Here is a 15,434-nt window from a genome sequence, read left to right as displayed (position 1 = left end):
ACAAAACTTGCAAGGCGATATTTGAGAGTGAGTAATTGTTTGATGTGATGTTGGACTAGGTACCTAACGTACACGACTCGATAGCCTTAAAACATTATGTGTTTTAATGGAGGTCTGTTTTTCGCATCTTGGTTGTCTATGATGTGTGTGTTGTAGAGTCAATGTATATTCTTCCGCTAGTGAGGAGGTGTTGTGTCAGGTCAGTTTATAGGTGACATGGGTCTAGCCCAATCGTCACAGTAGGCCTAAGCCGATATTATTCGATATAGAATGCTTCAACACTGACCGGCCACGTGTGGGCGGTTTAAACCACACAGGTCTTTACGAGGTGGCATGATCTATTGGTTTAAACCACGCAGGTCTTTACGAGGTGGCATGATCTATTGGTTTAAACCACACAGGTCTTTACGAGGTGGCATGATCTATTGGTTTAAACCACACATGTCTTTACGAGGTGGCATGATCTATTGGTTTCAACCACACAGGTCTTTACGAGGTGGCATGATTTATTGGTTTAAACCACACAGGTCTTTACGAGGTGGCATGATCTATTGGTTTAAACTGCCTGCAGGCTGTGAGGTTGGGGGTATCAGGTGGTACAAATAGCGGGTTGCCTTGTCACAGGTCTCCACTACCTACAGGTTGCGACGTCACAGGTCAGTGTTCAGGCCTACCATGACGATTGGCCTGGCATGGATTCACGTGTTCTGTAGTTGTTGGCGACTCTTCTCCTGCAACCTTGAATTAAAATATAACAGCACATGAAACGTGAAGCGTGCCATACAATGACACAAGTTCATCTGTCCAGACTCCAGACTGAGCTAACAAAGCACAGACTGTCTCATACTGTGTCTATATGCAATCCAGAAGATACACTAAATTCCCTAGACCTTTTAGCTTTTAAAGCCCTCGGTCCTTTTTCTTTATATTTTTGAGGCATTTAATTTAATTTCTTTGTACATTTTGCAAACAATGTTTAGCATTTATGAAAATATTAAATTCGTATTTTCTTAAAGTTTTTAATTTAAAAAAAAGGGAGAGAGAGGGGTATCAAGTTTGTTCAAGTCAAAGACCTTGTTTAATTACAACGGCCTTCTGTAAATCTTTGTAAATATTGTTTTTATCAGTGTATGAACTGATATGCTGCTCCTATATATTGTTTAGATTAACTAGGCCTCCACCAATATGTTGTGATGTTGTTTAGATTAAACCAAGATGTGTAGCCTGGCTTGGTTTTAATTTAAAATATGTCTAAGTCTGGAGCCATGCTTTCTCGATCCTTTATTAAAAGAAATACTTTGGTTCTCTTTCTAGTTTCATGTTATGTCTTATAATACTATTTTTGTTTTTTCTCTGCCTGTAGAAAAGGAATAATTTATATGGTGTAAGTTTTCCACTATCTAGTTTATTTGAAAGCTTTTCTCAACAAAACATGAAAGACTTGTGTAACTGAATATTTTCCTAACAATGCTGTAAGTTATGTGTCAATGAAGACTAATGAAATAATTACTCTATCGGTCTGTTTGCATTCAATACCCTTTCTAACTCTTCAGACTTAATCGCAATACCTTAAGAATATGAACATGTTTCATAAATTAACTTAATTAAAGTTGCAATTGATTACAATATTTCAAATTTTTTTATTGTTTTGTTTCCCATCAGGCATAGACCCGCACCTTATTTTTTATATTTTTTTTAAAAGCTATATTTTACATTTTATGTTTGTCTAGAACACTGCATACATTGAAAAGAAATTACAATTATAAGGAAAAAAAATTTGTTTTTAGAAAGAACATTATAAACTATATAAAAAAAGGCAACACATGTTTCTAAAGCTAAAAATATGGACTAGTGAGATTTGCTCTTATGGAGCATCACCAGATAATGCCAAACTGCATACTCTATTGAGACATTCTTACAAGATACTGACCCCTGACCCACACCACATGGAGAGCTGCCAGATCTGGAAACCGTGCACAGTTCAATTGCAGATATGGGACTGAACCCTTTAACATATACATTGAAACGAAGAAGAAGACATGACAATATAAGAAGCTTAAAGCAGCAAATGCTTGAGATATATGTTTAGAAAAATAAATCTATAAGATTTTGATTGATATTATGATTATGATTAATATATTTCAATCTTTCAATATACACATTTACAAATCATTAGTAAAAAAAAACATTACTAAAAAAAAAATAATTATTAAACAAGCTAACAAACTCATACAAAACTAGGCCCATAACTGAGCTCTTAAGAGCCTCTCATTAACGGGTCTTTGATGAGGGGGCTTTGGCCAGGATAGCACTAGCACAGGTTATGTACTTGCGCTACAAATGCATATCACAAACCACTGCCTATTAAATATTGTTTTAACAAACATGTATATTCATTTTCAGTTTACTGTTAGTAGTTAAATTTATTAAGTACCTTTAGTGATAACATATAAGCAACATTTACATGTCCAGACAGTATATCACTAAAAATAAAAAGTTAAAATTGGAGAGATTAGCAAAATATCATTATTAAATTGTTCTAAATGATATCATTAGGTAGCTTTTCATATTGACAGCATTTGTTTTAATCAACAGTAGATGTTTACTTTTGTCAAAGTCCATTTCTAAAATAACAGCACACATTAAACTAAAAATACATCTTAAATTAAATGATTTAACATTGTTAAAAATTATTAATAGCAAAAGCTTGAAGCAAAAGTACATGATAATTAAATAGTTAACTATTGTTTAAAAAAAAAAATATAAACAACAGGTTTACTAAAAATGTAAGAAAATAGTTAAATACATCTGCAATTAATTAGGTGATTGTTTTGCGAAAGAAGAAGCACTTAACAAAGTAAAAAAAAATATTTAAAAATAGTGTATAAAAATTATGTAAAATTTCATGTAAAGATTTATAAAAGCGCTGACGAAATAGTGAAGATGAATCAATAGCTCGATGATGTCTTGTTCCCAACTCTCTATCCTATATCTCATTGCTATCCTGACCTAGCCTAATGCTGTCACATCATAGTTTGTGTCTATTTCTTGTATTTCCCTTACGGTGTAGTGTATAGTAAACTATTCACTCTAAATCTATTACAGTATCTCATTTTAAAGTCCTTAAGACATACAAAAAATTATACATTTTTAAAGCAACTCGTTTTCAAGAAAGGTTGGTTAGAGCAATGAGAGAAAGTTAACAATTAACATTTTTTAAAGTTCATACATCTGCTTGGCTGAATTAAAATATTAGTGCCTATTAAATAACTGAACTCCAATTTCATCAAAAATCTAAAAGTGAAACTTTGAAAACTAATGAAGAATCGCTAAAGATTTGAGGACATGACTCTAAGTATGTGGATATGTTCTTGTTGCTTTGAACTTGCAAAATGGACAAGAAGCACAGCAGTGTTTGCATATGTTAATGTATCCACAAACACAAGAAATATCAATTTGTCTTTTGCATTTGCATAGTCTGATTTTTTTCTGGGGCTCTGAAAAATAGTAATAATAAAGTCCAGTGAATATATATGTATAAGCTTTAAAAAAATATACAAAATATTACTATCTACTGAGAAGATATATTCAATTGTTGCCCCGGATGTTTTTACTGTTTATTTTTCTGTCCTTCTACCAGCCAAGATTCAATGGCTTTCCCTTGGCCTCTGCATCACATTTGCAGTAAACTTTCTTCTAGGTGTTCTAGAGTCTTTTAGCAACTACACATCTGTATATGCAAAAAATGACTATCTGGGGGAGGAATCATCTCTAATTCAAATTAGTAGACAAGTTCTTTAATAGTTGTTTTTTTTTTTTGTTCATAGATAGCTTTGTCTCACAGGCTTAAATAGAATTTTAAAATAGGCCTAGAAGGATTGTCTACTTTTTATTTTTCTGTTACTATCAGACACTAGTTAAATAGAAAAAACTATTTTTTTTTCTTATATCTAGGTCTAACCTCAGTCAAGGCTAACCATGAAATGTATTTCGGGGCGGGGGGGGGGGGGGGGATAAAAATGTGTGCTATTTATAAAATAAATGTTAAGTAGAAATTATGCTACGTGTAATTCGTTGCGATTTCAATACATTGAGACAGATCCTTAATAGCAAGCTTTTTGGTTTAGAAAATTTTAATATGATACAATATTTCAATAAATTTTTCCTTTCCTTTTAACTCTTCATCACTTAAAAAATAAATTTTAAAACACGGTGTTGCCAGAGCTTTATAGCTGGATAAAATCAACGATGGGAGTGTCCTTACAGAGTAGAAGAGTTAACTTTTTGTGTGAAAATCTCCATCACAGATGGCTTTACTGACTTATACGCTTTCTTTCTGTATGTTGACAAAACCAGATCTTACCAGATGAGTCAAGCAGTTTTTGTTCCATTGCTTGTGTAGCTCCTTCAGAAGCAGTACCTATGCCTGCTGGAAAAACAAAAATTAAAAGACAGTTATGCAAAGTACTCTTCTTATATTTTTTAAATATATTTTTTTTTAATACATCAGAGTAAGAAAATAAATAGTGCCGACATGGCCTAAATAATGCAGAAAAGGCCTAAGTAGTGCTGACACTGTCTAAACAGTGCTAAATAGTTTGACATAATAATAATAATAATAATCTTTCTTATCCATGACCTAAATAATGTCTATATTCATGAATAATAATTATAATTGTTGTTTGTTTTCAGTTACTAAAGCTCATATCTTATAATTATTCCCATTAGTTTCTTTAGAAATGTTTATGCTATCAAAGTTTTATCATTTTCATGTCTAGACCTGAGCATGAGGAGTAACAGAGTTGTGAATAAAAGTTGTTATATGAGCTTCTTAACATCCTGAATGTTATTGTTAATATTATTATCAACATCCTGAATAAGAATGTTTTACTTCCCTTTTTTTAATTGCAACATTTTGTTTTGAAGCACTACTATCTATTCATATTTAGTTTTGAAGCACTACTATCTTTTCGTATTTTAATCTTCTGCCCAGAAGTGTTAGTAAATCTTGTCAGCTCTACTGATAGTGTTTCCTCTAATCCAAAGATGTTACTCTAATATCTAATCCAAAAATTCAAGATAAATCTTATCACTGTATTTTATTTAGTTTTTTTTTTAATATCCTTGTATTTATGGTTCACAACAGTATCAACATGCTTCAGTATTGGACCTTATAATGTGTATAGCATTTTACTTCTATGTGCTTAGCACTCATGTGACTTTTAATCAAGCATTTTTTTTTTTTTAAACTACAATGTAAATTGACAGCTGTTGTTTTTACTGTTTTAGGCTGTCATTTTCAAATAACCTGACTATTGTTCCTGAGCTTCAGTAACAGGTGAGTCAGTTAAATAAAATACAAACACTAATGAGACTAATGCTAAGGCATGAAATAGAGTTAAAGTAATTAGTAAGCAATAGGTTTGAACCCATGCCTTGAAAACAGTCAGTACATATAGTCAGAGCAATAGATTATTGCACCTCTTTTGTAATTAAAAACAAGTAAAATATGAAAAAAATACTTTAAAAAAAAAAAGTAAAAATACTGGTATGAGTAATTGTTTTGCTTTTAATAACTAATGAATGATAGACTAGTGGTTACATGCAAAAATTTGCTGACATGTCTGTTCAAGGTTTTCAAGACCAATTTTAAAAGATATTATTTCACAAAAATATAACTGTCAAACTATAGAGTTTTCCCAGAGTTGACAACTAGCTTTTGATTCTTTACTTAAAAATATACAACAACTTTCAAATTTCTAGGCAAATTGTTATAGTCCTTTTTGAGAACCGTGTTCAACCAGGTTCCAGCTCCCATGTATATGCAAGCTGAATAGAGGAATAGTAAAAATAGTAAAATAATAGTAAAAATAAATATTTGTATGATCAATGCCAAATTGATTTGGAATGAGTAGGGTTATATATCAGAATGTGTTTGCAGTTACTTTATAATTGAACTTAATCAAAACTAGTTTCCCCTTTTTAGTTTGATGCACTCAATAGTGTATTTGGATGAAATGTGTATATTTTTTAATGCTAAGAAGCATGGTATTGACCTTCATCTCATCTGTAGAGATGCAGTGGCTTCTGAACCAGTGGTCCTGGATTTAAATCTCTGTGAAGACTGGGATTTTGAATTTCTTGATCTTTTGGGCGCCTCTGAGCCCCCCCCCCCCCAGCTCTAATGGGTACCTGACATCAGTTGGGTAAAAAAAAGGCGGGTGGTCACTGTGCTGGCCATTTGACATCCATCCACATAAACTGATTACTTTTACATCATCTGCCCTTTAGTTTGCAAGGTTTGAAAAGGGGGCGGGGGGAACTTACATCTCATTTCTAAGAAAAGATTCATAGCCAATTCGTAACTGAAGGAGACCATAGTGTTCATGGGAAGTTAAAATGTAATCACAGTCATTTATTATGTTCACACTAATTATTTCATAGTTATAAACAAGGGGTTCTCAACCTGTGGGTCGCGAACCCCATGCCGAATGACGATTTGCCAGGGGTCGCCATCGAAAATATGGATTGTTATTGTCTATTCTTCTGTATGTGTGTGTGGGAAAGGGGGTCACGGCAGAGTGGGGGTTGGTAAAAAAAAGTCGCCGAGCTTAAAAGGTTGAGAACCGCTGTTATAAACCAACAAAGTATGTAGTTTCTTGGGTCCAAATTGTATCTATGTCAAGAGGTGTAAAATGTCTTCTTTCCAGGTAATCTACCCAGATAAAATGACTCTCCCCCCCCCCCCCAAAAAAAAAAAAAAAGCTTTAAAAAGTGGTAATTGTTAGCTATTTGATTTTTGAGTGATCTTAACTAGAAAACCATTTAGTTCAGAGACTTACTTCACAACCATATGACTTTTTCAACTACAGTTTATGTTTGTCAAGTATTCAATTGAGATCAAGTTTGGCAGGTCTTAGTACTGGTACTAAGAATGCTAATGCCAACTATTATGTTGTTTATTGGTTTAAATTCAATTATCTTTATCTCAGCTTATTGAATTAAAGAACACACACAAAAAAAAGCTCTGGGTTTCAAAGTTGTTCACACTTAACCCAGTGATAACTTTCTGAAAGGAACAGAATTGTTGTTTCGATTCCACTTACTTTTCTCAGCCATATTTTCAGCATACTTGTTTGTCAGTCTGGAATCATTTCTGCTTGATTCATCTAGATCATGGTAGCCTACTTCTTGTATCCCTGTGCTAGGTCCACTGTTTAGAGTCTGTAAATATGTCAATATGTTATTATACAATTTAACTGTGAATAGACCTTGATTTTAATGATTTAACTATATAGAATTTAGCCCTTGTTATGGATGTGCCTAAAATCAAATCAAATCAAATATTATACAATTTATACATTATTTGAATAAAGCATTTAATCGTATGGGAGAATTATCGATTAGACCTTAGTGGTTGTTTTTGTATTGTAAATACTGTAATCTGTCCAAACCAATTTGTTTAGAGGTTGGTTCTGCTTGTGTTGGCATCAGAATTTTCTAGTCTATGACCCATTCTGAATGATTTGATTGCATCTCTTGGTTCGTTACTATGTGGCATCCGTTTTATTTATTTATGTATTTACGGTGTAAGTAAAAATGTGAACGCATTATCTACCTCCTCAAAATGAGTCCAAGCTGCATTAGTTTGTATTATTGTGCTGGCTCCTTTGTTCTCTTGGTCACTGTGAACGTGGTCAATTAAGTCGCTAGAGAGGGTGATTTTGTTTGGAGCTGCGGCACTGCTAACCACTGATTGGGCAGTGTGGTCGTTGGCATCAATCAGAGCTGAAGTTCCCTGCCCGATTCGTAATGGCTGTGTGAGCTGAGATACCATGATTGATGGCCGTCTTGATTTTAGTTTTAGCCCCAGATCACTTAGACTTATCTCTAATGGTATTGTTGGTGCAGGTGTGTTGACGTCTATATCTTCTGCTTGTCCAAGTATTACTTCTTCTTCCTCCTCATACGCCATTGTAAGAAGCACTTCGTTACCAGATGTCAGAAGACGAATAAGACTTAAATAATGTGGAACAAGCTTACAATTTTTCTAGGAAATCAGAGACTTAAAATATAGATCTAGATTTATTTGTTTCGTATATAAAAAATCGGTGCATTAAAAAAAAAAATGAATCAATTTAAAACATAGATCCAAGGTTATCTCAGGTTTTTAAACAATCTAGTGTTTTAAATGATTGCAGAGATAACAAACTATTACAAGTAATTAATCATCGTATTTACACTTCCCCCTATTCATTGCTCATTTGTGTTGGTTAAGACTTACATAGGTCAGCCCAATGACTAACAAATGACTTCAAAAACATTTGGATAGCCACAATGGGGGCTAAAAATTGAAATTATAATGTAATCTTAGTTTCGGACCGGATTTGGAAGTGCAAAAACTAACCTGCAGATGTAGTGGAAATATTCGCTTCGTTTTGCATTAGCAATACGTGTGTCTTATCCAAGTCATCTATTTTGCTTTCATTCACTTCTGTTAGTAAAATGTTTTCTTTCTGCAGCATATTGCAAGGCATACACTATATAGATTTGTGACCCAGCTAGCAACCAATCATTTTCCCAGTGCTAAGGCCTAGTTATCCACTTAGTGGAGAAGAAAACCAGACCGACTTGTTGTTAGTTATTTTGTTTAGCATACTTCAGTGGTTAGGGTTATGAAAGCAATATCAAACTGTCTATTAGTGATTCATGCCAGCGGTTGTGTACGTTGTTGAGTTGCAAGATCTTCCACTGCTGACTCTCTGTCGACCGAAATAATTCTACAATCACAAGTTGTCCATTAAAAGCATTTGAAAATAACGGCTAGCCCTTGGATAATGCGGGATAAAGTTGCAAATTGATAATTTGATGATTCGCTTTCGTTTAAAAAAAGAATGGTATGTTCAATTAGAGTTGAAGTTGGGGGGAGGGGGGAGACAAAGCTGCCGTTGACACCAACCCTCGATTTCAATTGTTTAAACCTCCCTCTATTCGCGTCACCAAAGTGTTTGACACTTCTTTATACAAACGTATGCCCAGAAACAGTCTTATTTTTCGTGAGATGAAAGGGGATCCACGTAACAGAGGTCGTCCCGAGACATGACGTTAAACTGCGCTCCTCTTTCCTTAGCACTTTTGGAGCTCAAAAGTGCCCTACTTCTTTTCTATCATTGTGTCTGCCTCCTCTTTTCCTAAGTCTGCCTTCATTGATCATCACACTGTCTCCTTAACTTTAAATTCTCACTACGTGGACTGCGACGGGTAAGGGGGGATAAAGAGATCCTGGTGTTTGAGTGGTGGCTATCTGAGGATAAACCACAACAACACAATACTTTGGCTCCAAATTCCCCTAGACCTGAGACCCAGATGGCCCGCTCTGGGTCAACCGGCTGGTCATGCCGAGCTACCAGCATAGGTCGTCGACCTATGCTGGAGGGCGGTGGTTGGAGGGTCAATCAGGGAGCTGCTGTATCGGACACATGTCCGATGTAGCAGCTGACTGAGTATAGCACCTGTGTAGCCCTGGCGGGCTCATTCTGGACATCCGAATGGCCCGTCCCCTTGTTGGACTCGATGGCGGGTGGGGAGCACAGGTGCCGAATTAACCAAAATATATATGGACAAAAAAAAACACACAAAACTACTTGCCCCAGACCTATGTCTGGGCAAGAGACGTCGAATTGACGATAAAAAAGAGGAGGTCCCAAAAAGCTGTGCCACCTGGCCATCATTTCTGGTGGTTAGGTGCACAGAGGAGGGTAAAAGCCTGACAAAGTTGAGCCCTTTTATTATCTATAAGGGACTCAAGTCAGTAGTGGTAGAGCCCAAGAGTGTGTCTAAGCTACACAAATCAATGGAACTCCTTGTAGAAGTAGACAGCAAGACACACTCTGATGGGCTTTTAAGATGCAGAAGACTCTGTGATCTCCAAGTGGAAGTCATGCCACACAAGAGTCTGAACACCAGCAGAGGTGTAATCAGCTCTAGGGACCTACTGGAATGTTCCGAGAAGGAAATAGTGGAGGGCATTGAAGGAGTCATCCATGCCCGGCGCATTACCAGGCGCAGGGAGGGTGAGGAGGTCAAAACCGCCACTATTATCCTCACATTCCGAACTAGGACACCGCCAGAGTATGTGAAGGCAGGATACCTACGAGTTCCAGTGAGGCCCTACATACCTAATCCCATGAGGTGCTTCAAGTGCCAGGGTTATGGACACGGCGCGGCAGTCTGCAAGAGGAACACTGTGTGTGCCAGATGTGCTGGAGAGGGTCATGAGGACAAGGGCTGCACAGCCCAGTTCAAATGCCCAAACTGTCAAGCTGGCCACTCAGCCTACTCCAAGGACTGCCCTGTGTGGAAACAGGAGGTTGCCGTGCAGGAGTACAAGGCAAGAAACGGATGTACCTTTAGCCAGGCGAAATCGGCTGTACTGGCCCTACCCAAGGGCCAATTCGGCTTGACAAAGACCTACGCCCAGGCTGTTGCTAAGAAAGGAAGATCCATAGCCACACAGACGGACACATTGACCCCACCACCCCCTCCTCCTCCTCCAACTCAGAAGAAAACACCGCCAAAGAACACACCTCTGAAGAAACAAGAAAGCCCTGTTGTCATGCTAAAGAACAGGTTCTCTGTGCTCGCTGATGAGAGCATGGAGACTGAGCAGCATGTCAAAACCAATACTCCGGGAGAACCCGGAGACATCATGTCTGACACAGGTTCTCCTCGGAGAACCCAGCCAGACACCCCAACCTCTACAGAGTTAGAGGTTGACCAACTCCCTAAGGGGAGAAATCAAAGCGGAGAGGATGCCCGAGGTGAGAGAGGAGGAAATAACCTCCGCTCTAACCAGAGGGATCTCCCCTCTCCAGAGAGAAAGACTTCCCCCAAAAGGGGGTTGTCCTCCTCTCCATCCAAACCCAAGAATAAAAATACCAAGGTCACTGGAATAAAGGGAAACCCCTCCGGGGGCCTCCCAAGGCCAAATAGCTCCAAGTAGGTCATCTAGAATAAGCCATGGATTCCAGAATTGTACAGTGGAATTGTAGAGGCCTCAAGGCCAATTACGAGGAAATGCAGCTACTGATGGACTCTGAGACTCCTGTAGCTGTCTGCTTACAGGAAACATTTCTGAAAGATTGCATCAGCTTCCGAAGCTACCGTGCTTACACCAAGAATGTTGAGGATGCAGAGAGAGCATCAGGTGGAGTCTGTATCCTTGTGAAGGATAGCATCCCCCATGAGAGGGTAGAACTACAGACTACACTACAGGCCGTAGCAGCTAGGATAACCCTTCACAAGGTTATCACTTGCTGCAGCCTGTATCTACCACCAGGCGCTCCATTAAACCGAACAGACATGGAGGACCTATTGAAACAACTCCCCCGGCCTTATTTAATCCTTGGGGATTTCAATGCTCATAATACCATGTGGGGATCCAACAATACAGACACAAGAGGTCGTATGCTGGAGGATATCTTCCTCCAACATGATTTATGCATACTTAATGATGCATCACCGACCTACTTGCACCCAGGAACTGGATCATTCACATGCATTGACCTCACCGTATGCGTCCCCGGACTTCTGGACGATTTTAAATGGTCAGTTAGCAATGATCTACGGGGAAGTGATCACTTCCCAATCATCATTACTAACAATCTCCCTTCATTGGGACGACCTCAGCGGTGGAAACTGAATAAGGCCGATTGGGAACAATTCCAAAAAAGATGCTCTGAGGATATCACAGAAAATATCCTCCATGAACAGAACCCAGCTGATACCTTTGCTAGCAAGCTACTAAGTATAGCCAGGAAAGTTGTACCCCTTACCTCTGCAAATCCAAAACGGCCTAGCAAACCATGGTTTGATACAGCTTGCAAAAGTGCTATTGGTGATAGGAAAAAACGACTGGCTGCATTTATAAAGAATCCTTCCCAGGAAAACCTAAAGCTATTCAGGATAGCTAGAGCAAAGGCTAGACAAACCATACGGTCAGCCAAAAGGAATTCCTGGAGAAGTTTTGTCGGCAGTCTGGATGCCAAAACTTCTGCTAGAGCGGTTTGGAAGGCAGTAAGGCGAATCAAAGGGAAAGAATCAAATGCAATAGGGCATTTGAAAAACCAAGGACGAACTGTCACGTCCCCCAGAGAAATAGCTGACTGCCTTGCATCCTCAATAGCAGAAAAATCATCCACTGCACACTACACGCCAGAGTTCCAAAAAGTCAAAACCAGGGAGGAAAAACACCCCATTGATTTCAGGTCAGAGAACAATGAAGAATACAACAAACCGTTCTCGCTTGAGGAACTGAGGGAATCGCTGGACAAGTCACATGACACAGCGCCTGGAGAAGACGAAATCCATTACCAGTTCCTCAAGCACCTTCCCGAACCCTCATTGGCAGTCCTGCTAGGGGTCTATAACTGTGTGTGGCAAACAGGCGCTTTCCCAAACAGCTGGAGGAAAGCCACAGTTATACCGATACCTAAACCGGGAAGAGACGGCTCTGACCCAGCTAACTATCGACCAATAGCACTAACAAGCTGCATCTGCAAAACCATGGAAAGAATGATTAACAGTAGGCTGGTCTGGTACCTGGAAAGGAATAAAGTGATCTCAAACTACCAGTGCGGATTCCGGCAGGGGCGGACAACAACTGACCACCTGGTAAGGCTGGAAGCTTATATTAGAAATGCATTACTCAGAAGAGAACATCTAGTAGCTGTATTCTTCGATATAGAAAAGGCCTATGACACAACCTGGAAACATGGCATTCTACGTGACCTGGCGCTTATGGGGCTTAAGGGACACCTCCCCCGTTTTGTGGAGGAATTTCTGAAAGATCGAAAATTTCAGGTTCGAGTGGGCAACTCCGCTTCTGACACTCATGACCAGGAAATGGGTGTACCCCAGGGCAGCATTCTGTCAGTCACCCTGTTCAACATTAAAATAAATAGCATCATAAATGCGCTGTCCCCTGGCATAGAGTGCTCTTTGTATGTTGATGACTTTGTCATTCTTACTTATGGGAAAAACATGAACACCTTAGAAAGAAAATTACAGTTATGTTTAAACAAAATTCAGGGTTGGGCAAACTATAATGGTTTCAAATTCTCAGACTCCAAAACAGTTAGTATACATTTTTGTAATCTAAGGGGACTCCACCCAGACCCTGAACTATTTATACACAAAAAGAAGATCCCTGTCGTGAAAACTACAAAATTTTTAGGCCTCACCTTAGATTCCAAATTTAATTTTCTCCCCCACATTAAGGAACTTAAGAAGAAATGCCAAAAGTCATTAAACATACTAAGAGTACTCAGCCATACGGACTGGGGAGCTGACAGAGATACCTTGCTGCTGCTCTATCGGAGTCTAATTCGATCCAAGCTAGACTACGGATCCATAATATATGGAGCAGCAAGGAAGTCGTACCTAAAAATACTGGAACCAATACAAAATGCTGCCCTGCGTCTCTGTCTCGGCGCGTTTCGTACATCACCTATCCCAAGTCTCCATGTGGAGGCTGGAGAACTCCCCATGGATATAAGAATGAAAAAGCTTGCAATGCAGTATATAGTCAAGCTAAAATCCAACCCCACGAACCCTGCTTTTGACTCCATATTTAACCCCACAGAGGTAGAATTATACAATCGAAGGCCTAACGTCATACAGCCGTTGGGCCTTCGAATGAGAGAACCCATCCAAAATTTAACCCCACCCATTGACCAAATCTCTAAAATAGAAACCCCTCAGAATCCTCCTTGGCTAATGAATAAACCCAAATTAAATTTATCCCTCCTTAATTTCAAAAAAGAAAATACAGACCCAAGCATACTACAAGTCCACTTTAGGGAACTGCAGGAGAGCTACGGAGATTGTGGCACCATCTACACAGACGGATCCAAAATGGAGGGAAAGGTCGCGTGTGCCTGCTCCTTTCGGAACAAAACAATCTCCCGTAGACTCCCCGATGGCTGCTCCATCTTTACGGCCGAATTGCACGCAATATTGCTTGCACTTATGGCCGTAAAAGCATCAGAAAGGAGTAAATTTATAATCTGCTCCGACTCCAAATCTGCATTGCAAGCTTTGGGGCGGATGAAGACTGACATCCCATTGGTACATAAGAGCCTGAAGCTGTTGGACCAAATAACAGCCGACCGTAGGGATGTCACCTTCATCTGGGTCCCCTCCCATGTTGGCATTGAGGGAAACGAAGCCACAGACAGAGAAGCAAAGAGAGCCCTAAATCATGCGGTGTCAGGAACCCAAATTCCCTACTCGGACCTGAGACAAAGTATTGCCTCTGCCACCTATCGAGAGTGGCAGAACCGATGGGAGGCTGAGACTCACAGTAAACTCAGGCAGATTGTGGCGGATGTCAGGTGGCGGCCCACATCTAAGGGTCTGACAAGGCGTGGTAGCACAACCATGTCCAGACTTAGGATTGGCCACACCTACATCACGCACTCTTTTGTACTGAAAAGAGAGGAGCCCCCACTTTGCGAGTACTGTGACTCTCGCCTCACCGTGGAACATATCCTCGTTGATTGCCCCAGATACCAGGATGTCAGGGCGAAATATTTTAGAGCCACTAATCTAAAAACACTATTTAATAATGTCGACCCTGGGAAGGTACTGGGCTTTATTCGGGAAGTGGGGCTATCTACGAAGATCTGATTTCTGAATTTGTGAACATGCACTATTTACATTAGATTTTTACCAAATATTTAAATTTTTACTACCTTTACTATTTTAACTGTGAATAGACCTTGATTTTAATTATATGACTGTATAGAATCTGGCCCTTGTTGTTTAGAGAGAGAGTAGTCCTTAAGAGACTGCAGGCACGACATGGCCTAAATTGTGCCGATGTGCCTCAAATAAAAAATCACCAATCGTAACAGAGGCGCCCCACGGAAACGTTTATACCAGCTTAGGCGCCAACTTAGCTGACACAGAACATGCTAGAAGAGAGCACCTGGTTGCGTGCGGCTTCAGAAAGAGACAGCTGGAGGTCACTTACAAAGGCCGCGGGATATACATTTGAGACCTAAAGAAAATCTAAATGCCACCGGTGGACAGTGGTTATGGCTGCTCTGTTTGCGGCAAAATATGTAGGTCATAGCTGGGGCTGGGAAGCCACGGGAAATACTGCATTCTTCATTAATCCTCGGACTCGAAGACAAGCCATATTATTATAATTATTATTATCGAAGTGGTGGTGGTCTTTACTTACCCCCCCCCCAACACACACACACGCGCAATCTTTCTTTATGTCAGTATTATCAAAGAGCCAAACTTAATCTCAAACTTAAACGTGTCGCTAAAGTTGACTAATTTGTCATTGGCGCCACGCAAAGTGCTTTTGTGATTAACCGAACTCCAGACGAATAAGCTGCTGGCTTGCCTGAATGCATAGACAT

The 15,434-nt window shown here is 39.1% G+C and overlaps 1 protein-coding gene across 3 annotated transcripts; it reads right to left on the bottom strand.

Moving 5' to 3' along the window:
* Nucleotides 1-1,738: 1,738 nt before the first annotated feature.
* On the bottom strand, nucleotides 1,739-8,567 carry LOC106074251 (uncharacterized). 3 transcript variants are annotated; one of them, XR_008775263.1, is made up of 4 exons: nucleotides 8,408-8,567; nucleotides 7,107-7,224; nucleotides 4,364-4,429; nucleotides 1,739-3,497 (listed from the first exon to the last, which is right to left on the bottom strand). XR_008775263.1 is itself a non-coding variant. In XM_056013664.1 (4 exons), exons 1-4 carry the CDS (start codon nucleotides 7,973-7,975, stop codon nucleotides 3,352-3,354), a joined length of 684 nt encoding a protein of 227 aa, XP_055869639.1. In that variant the 5' UTR covers nucleotides 7,976-8,269; the 3' UTR covers nucleotides 1,739-3,351. The 3 variants fall into 3 exon arrangements, 2 of the variants coding, with proteins under 2 accessions (XP_055869639.1, XP_055869638.1); XM_056013664.1 differs by lacking the exon at nucleotides 8,408-8,567 and adding an exon at nucleotides 7,619-8,269 and having other exon boundaries at nucleotides 4,364-4,426; XM_056013663.1 differs by lacking the exon at nucleotides 8,408-8,567 and adding an exon at nucleotides 7,619-8,267 and having other exon boundaries at nucleotides 1,742-3,497.
* Between the last annotated feature and the right edge of the window lie 6,867 nt (nucleotides 8,568-15,434).

Source organism: Biomphalaria glabrata, chromosome 16, assembly GCF_947242115.1.
Source record: "Biomphalaria glabrata chromosome 16, xgBioGlab47.1, whole genome shotgun sequence".
NCBI classification, from domain to species: domain Eukaryota; kingdom Metazoa; phylum Mollusca; class Gastropoda; family Planorbidae; genus Biomphalaria; species Biomphalaria glabrata.
The sequence above is the reverse complement of the archived record's forward strand: the minus strand, read 5'-3'. Positions and strand labels throughout refer to the sequence as shown.

What these genes read in the sequence shown, in the direction of transcription:
- LOC106074251 (XM_056013663.1), bottom strand. Translation starts at nt 7,975, where the DNA reads ATGGCGTATGAGGAGGAAGAAGAAGTAATACTTGGACAAGCAGAAGAT. An exon ending in TGAAAATATGGCTGAGAAAA is followed by an intron (nt 4,430 to 7,106) that starts GTAAGTGGAATC and finishes TTGTTTTTCCAG; the next exon opens with CAGGCATAGGTACTGCTTCT. An exon ending in AAAACTGCTTGACTCATCTG is followed by an intron (nt 3,498 to 4,363) that starts GTAAGATCTGGT and finishes ACTATTTTTCAG; the next exon opens with AGCCCCAGAAAAAAATCAGA.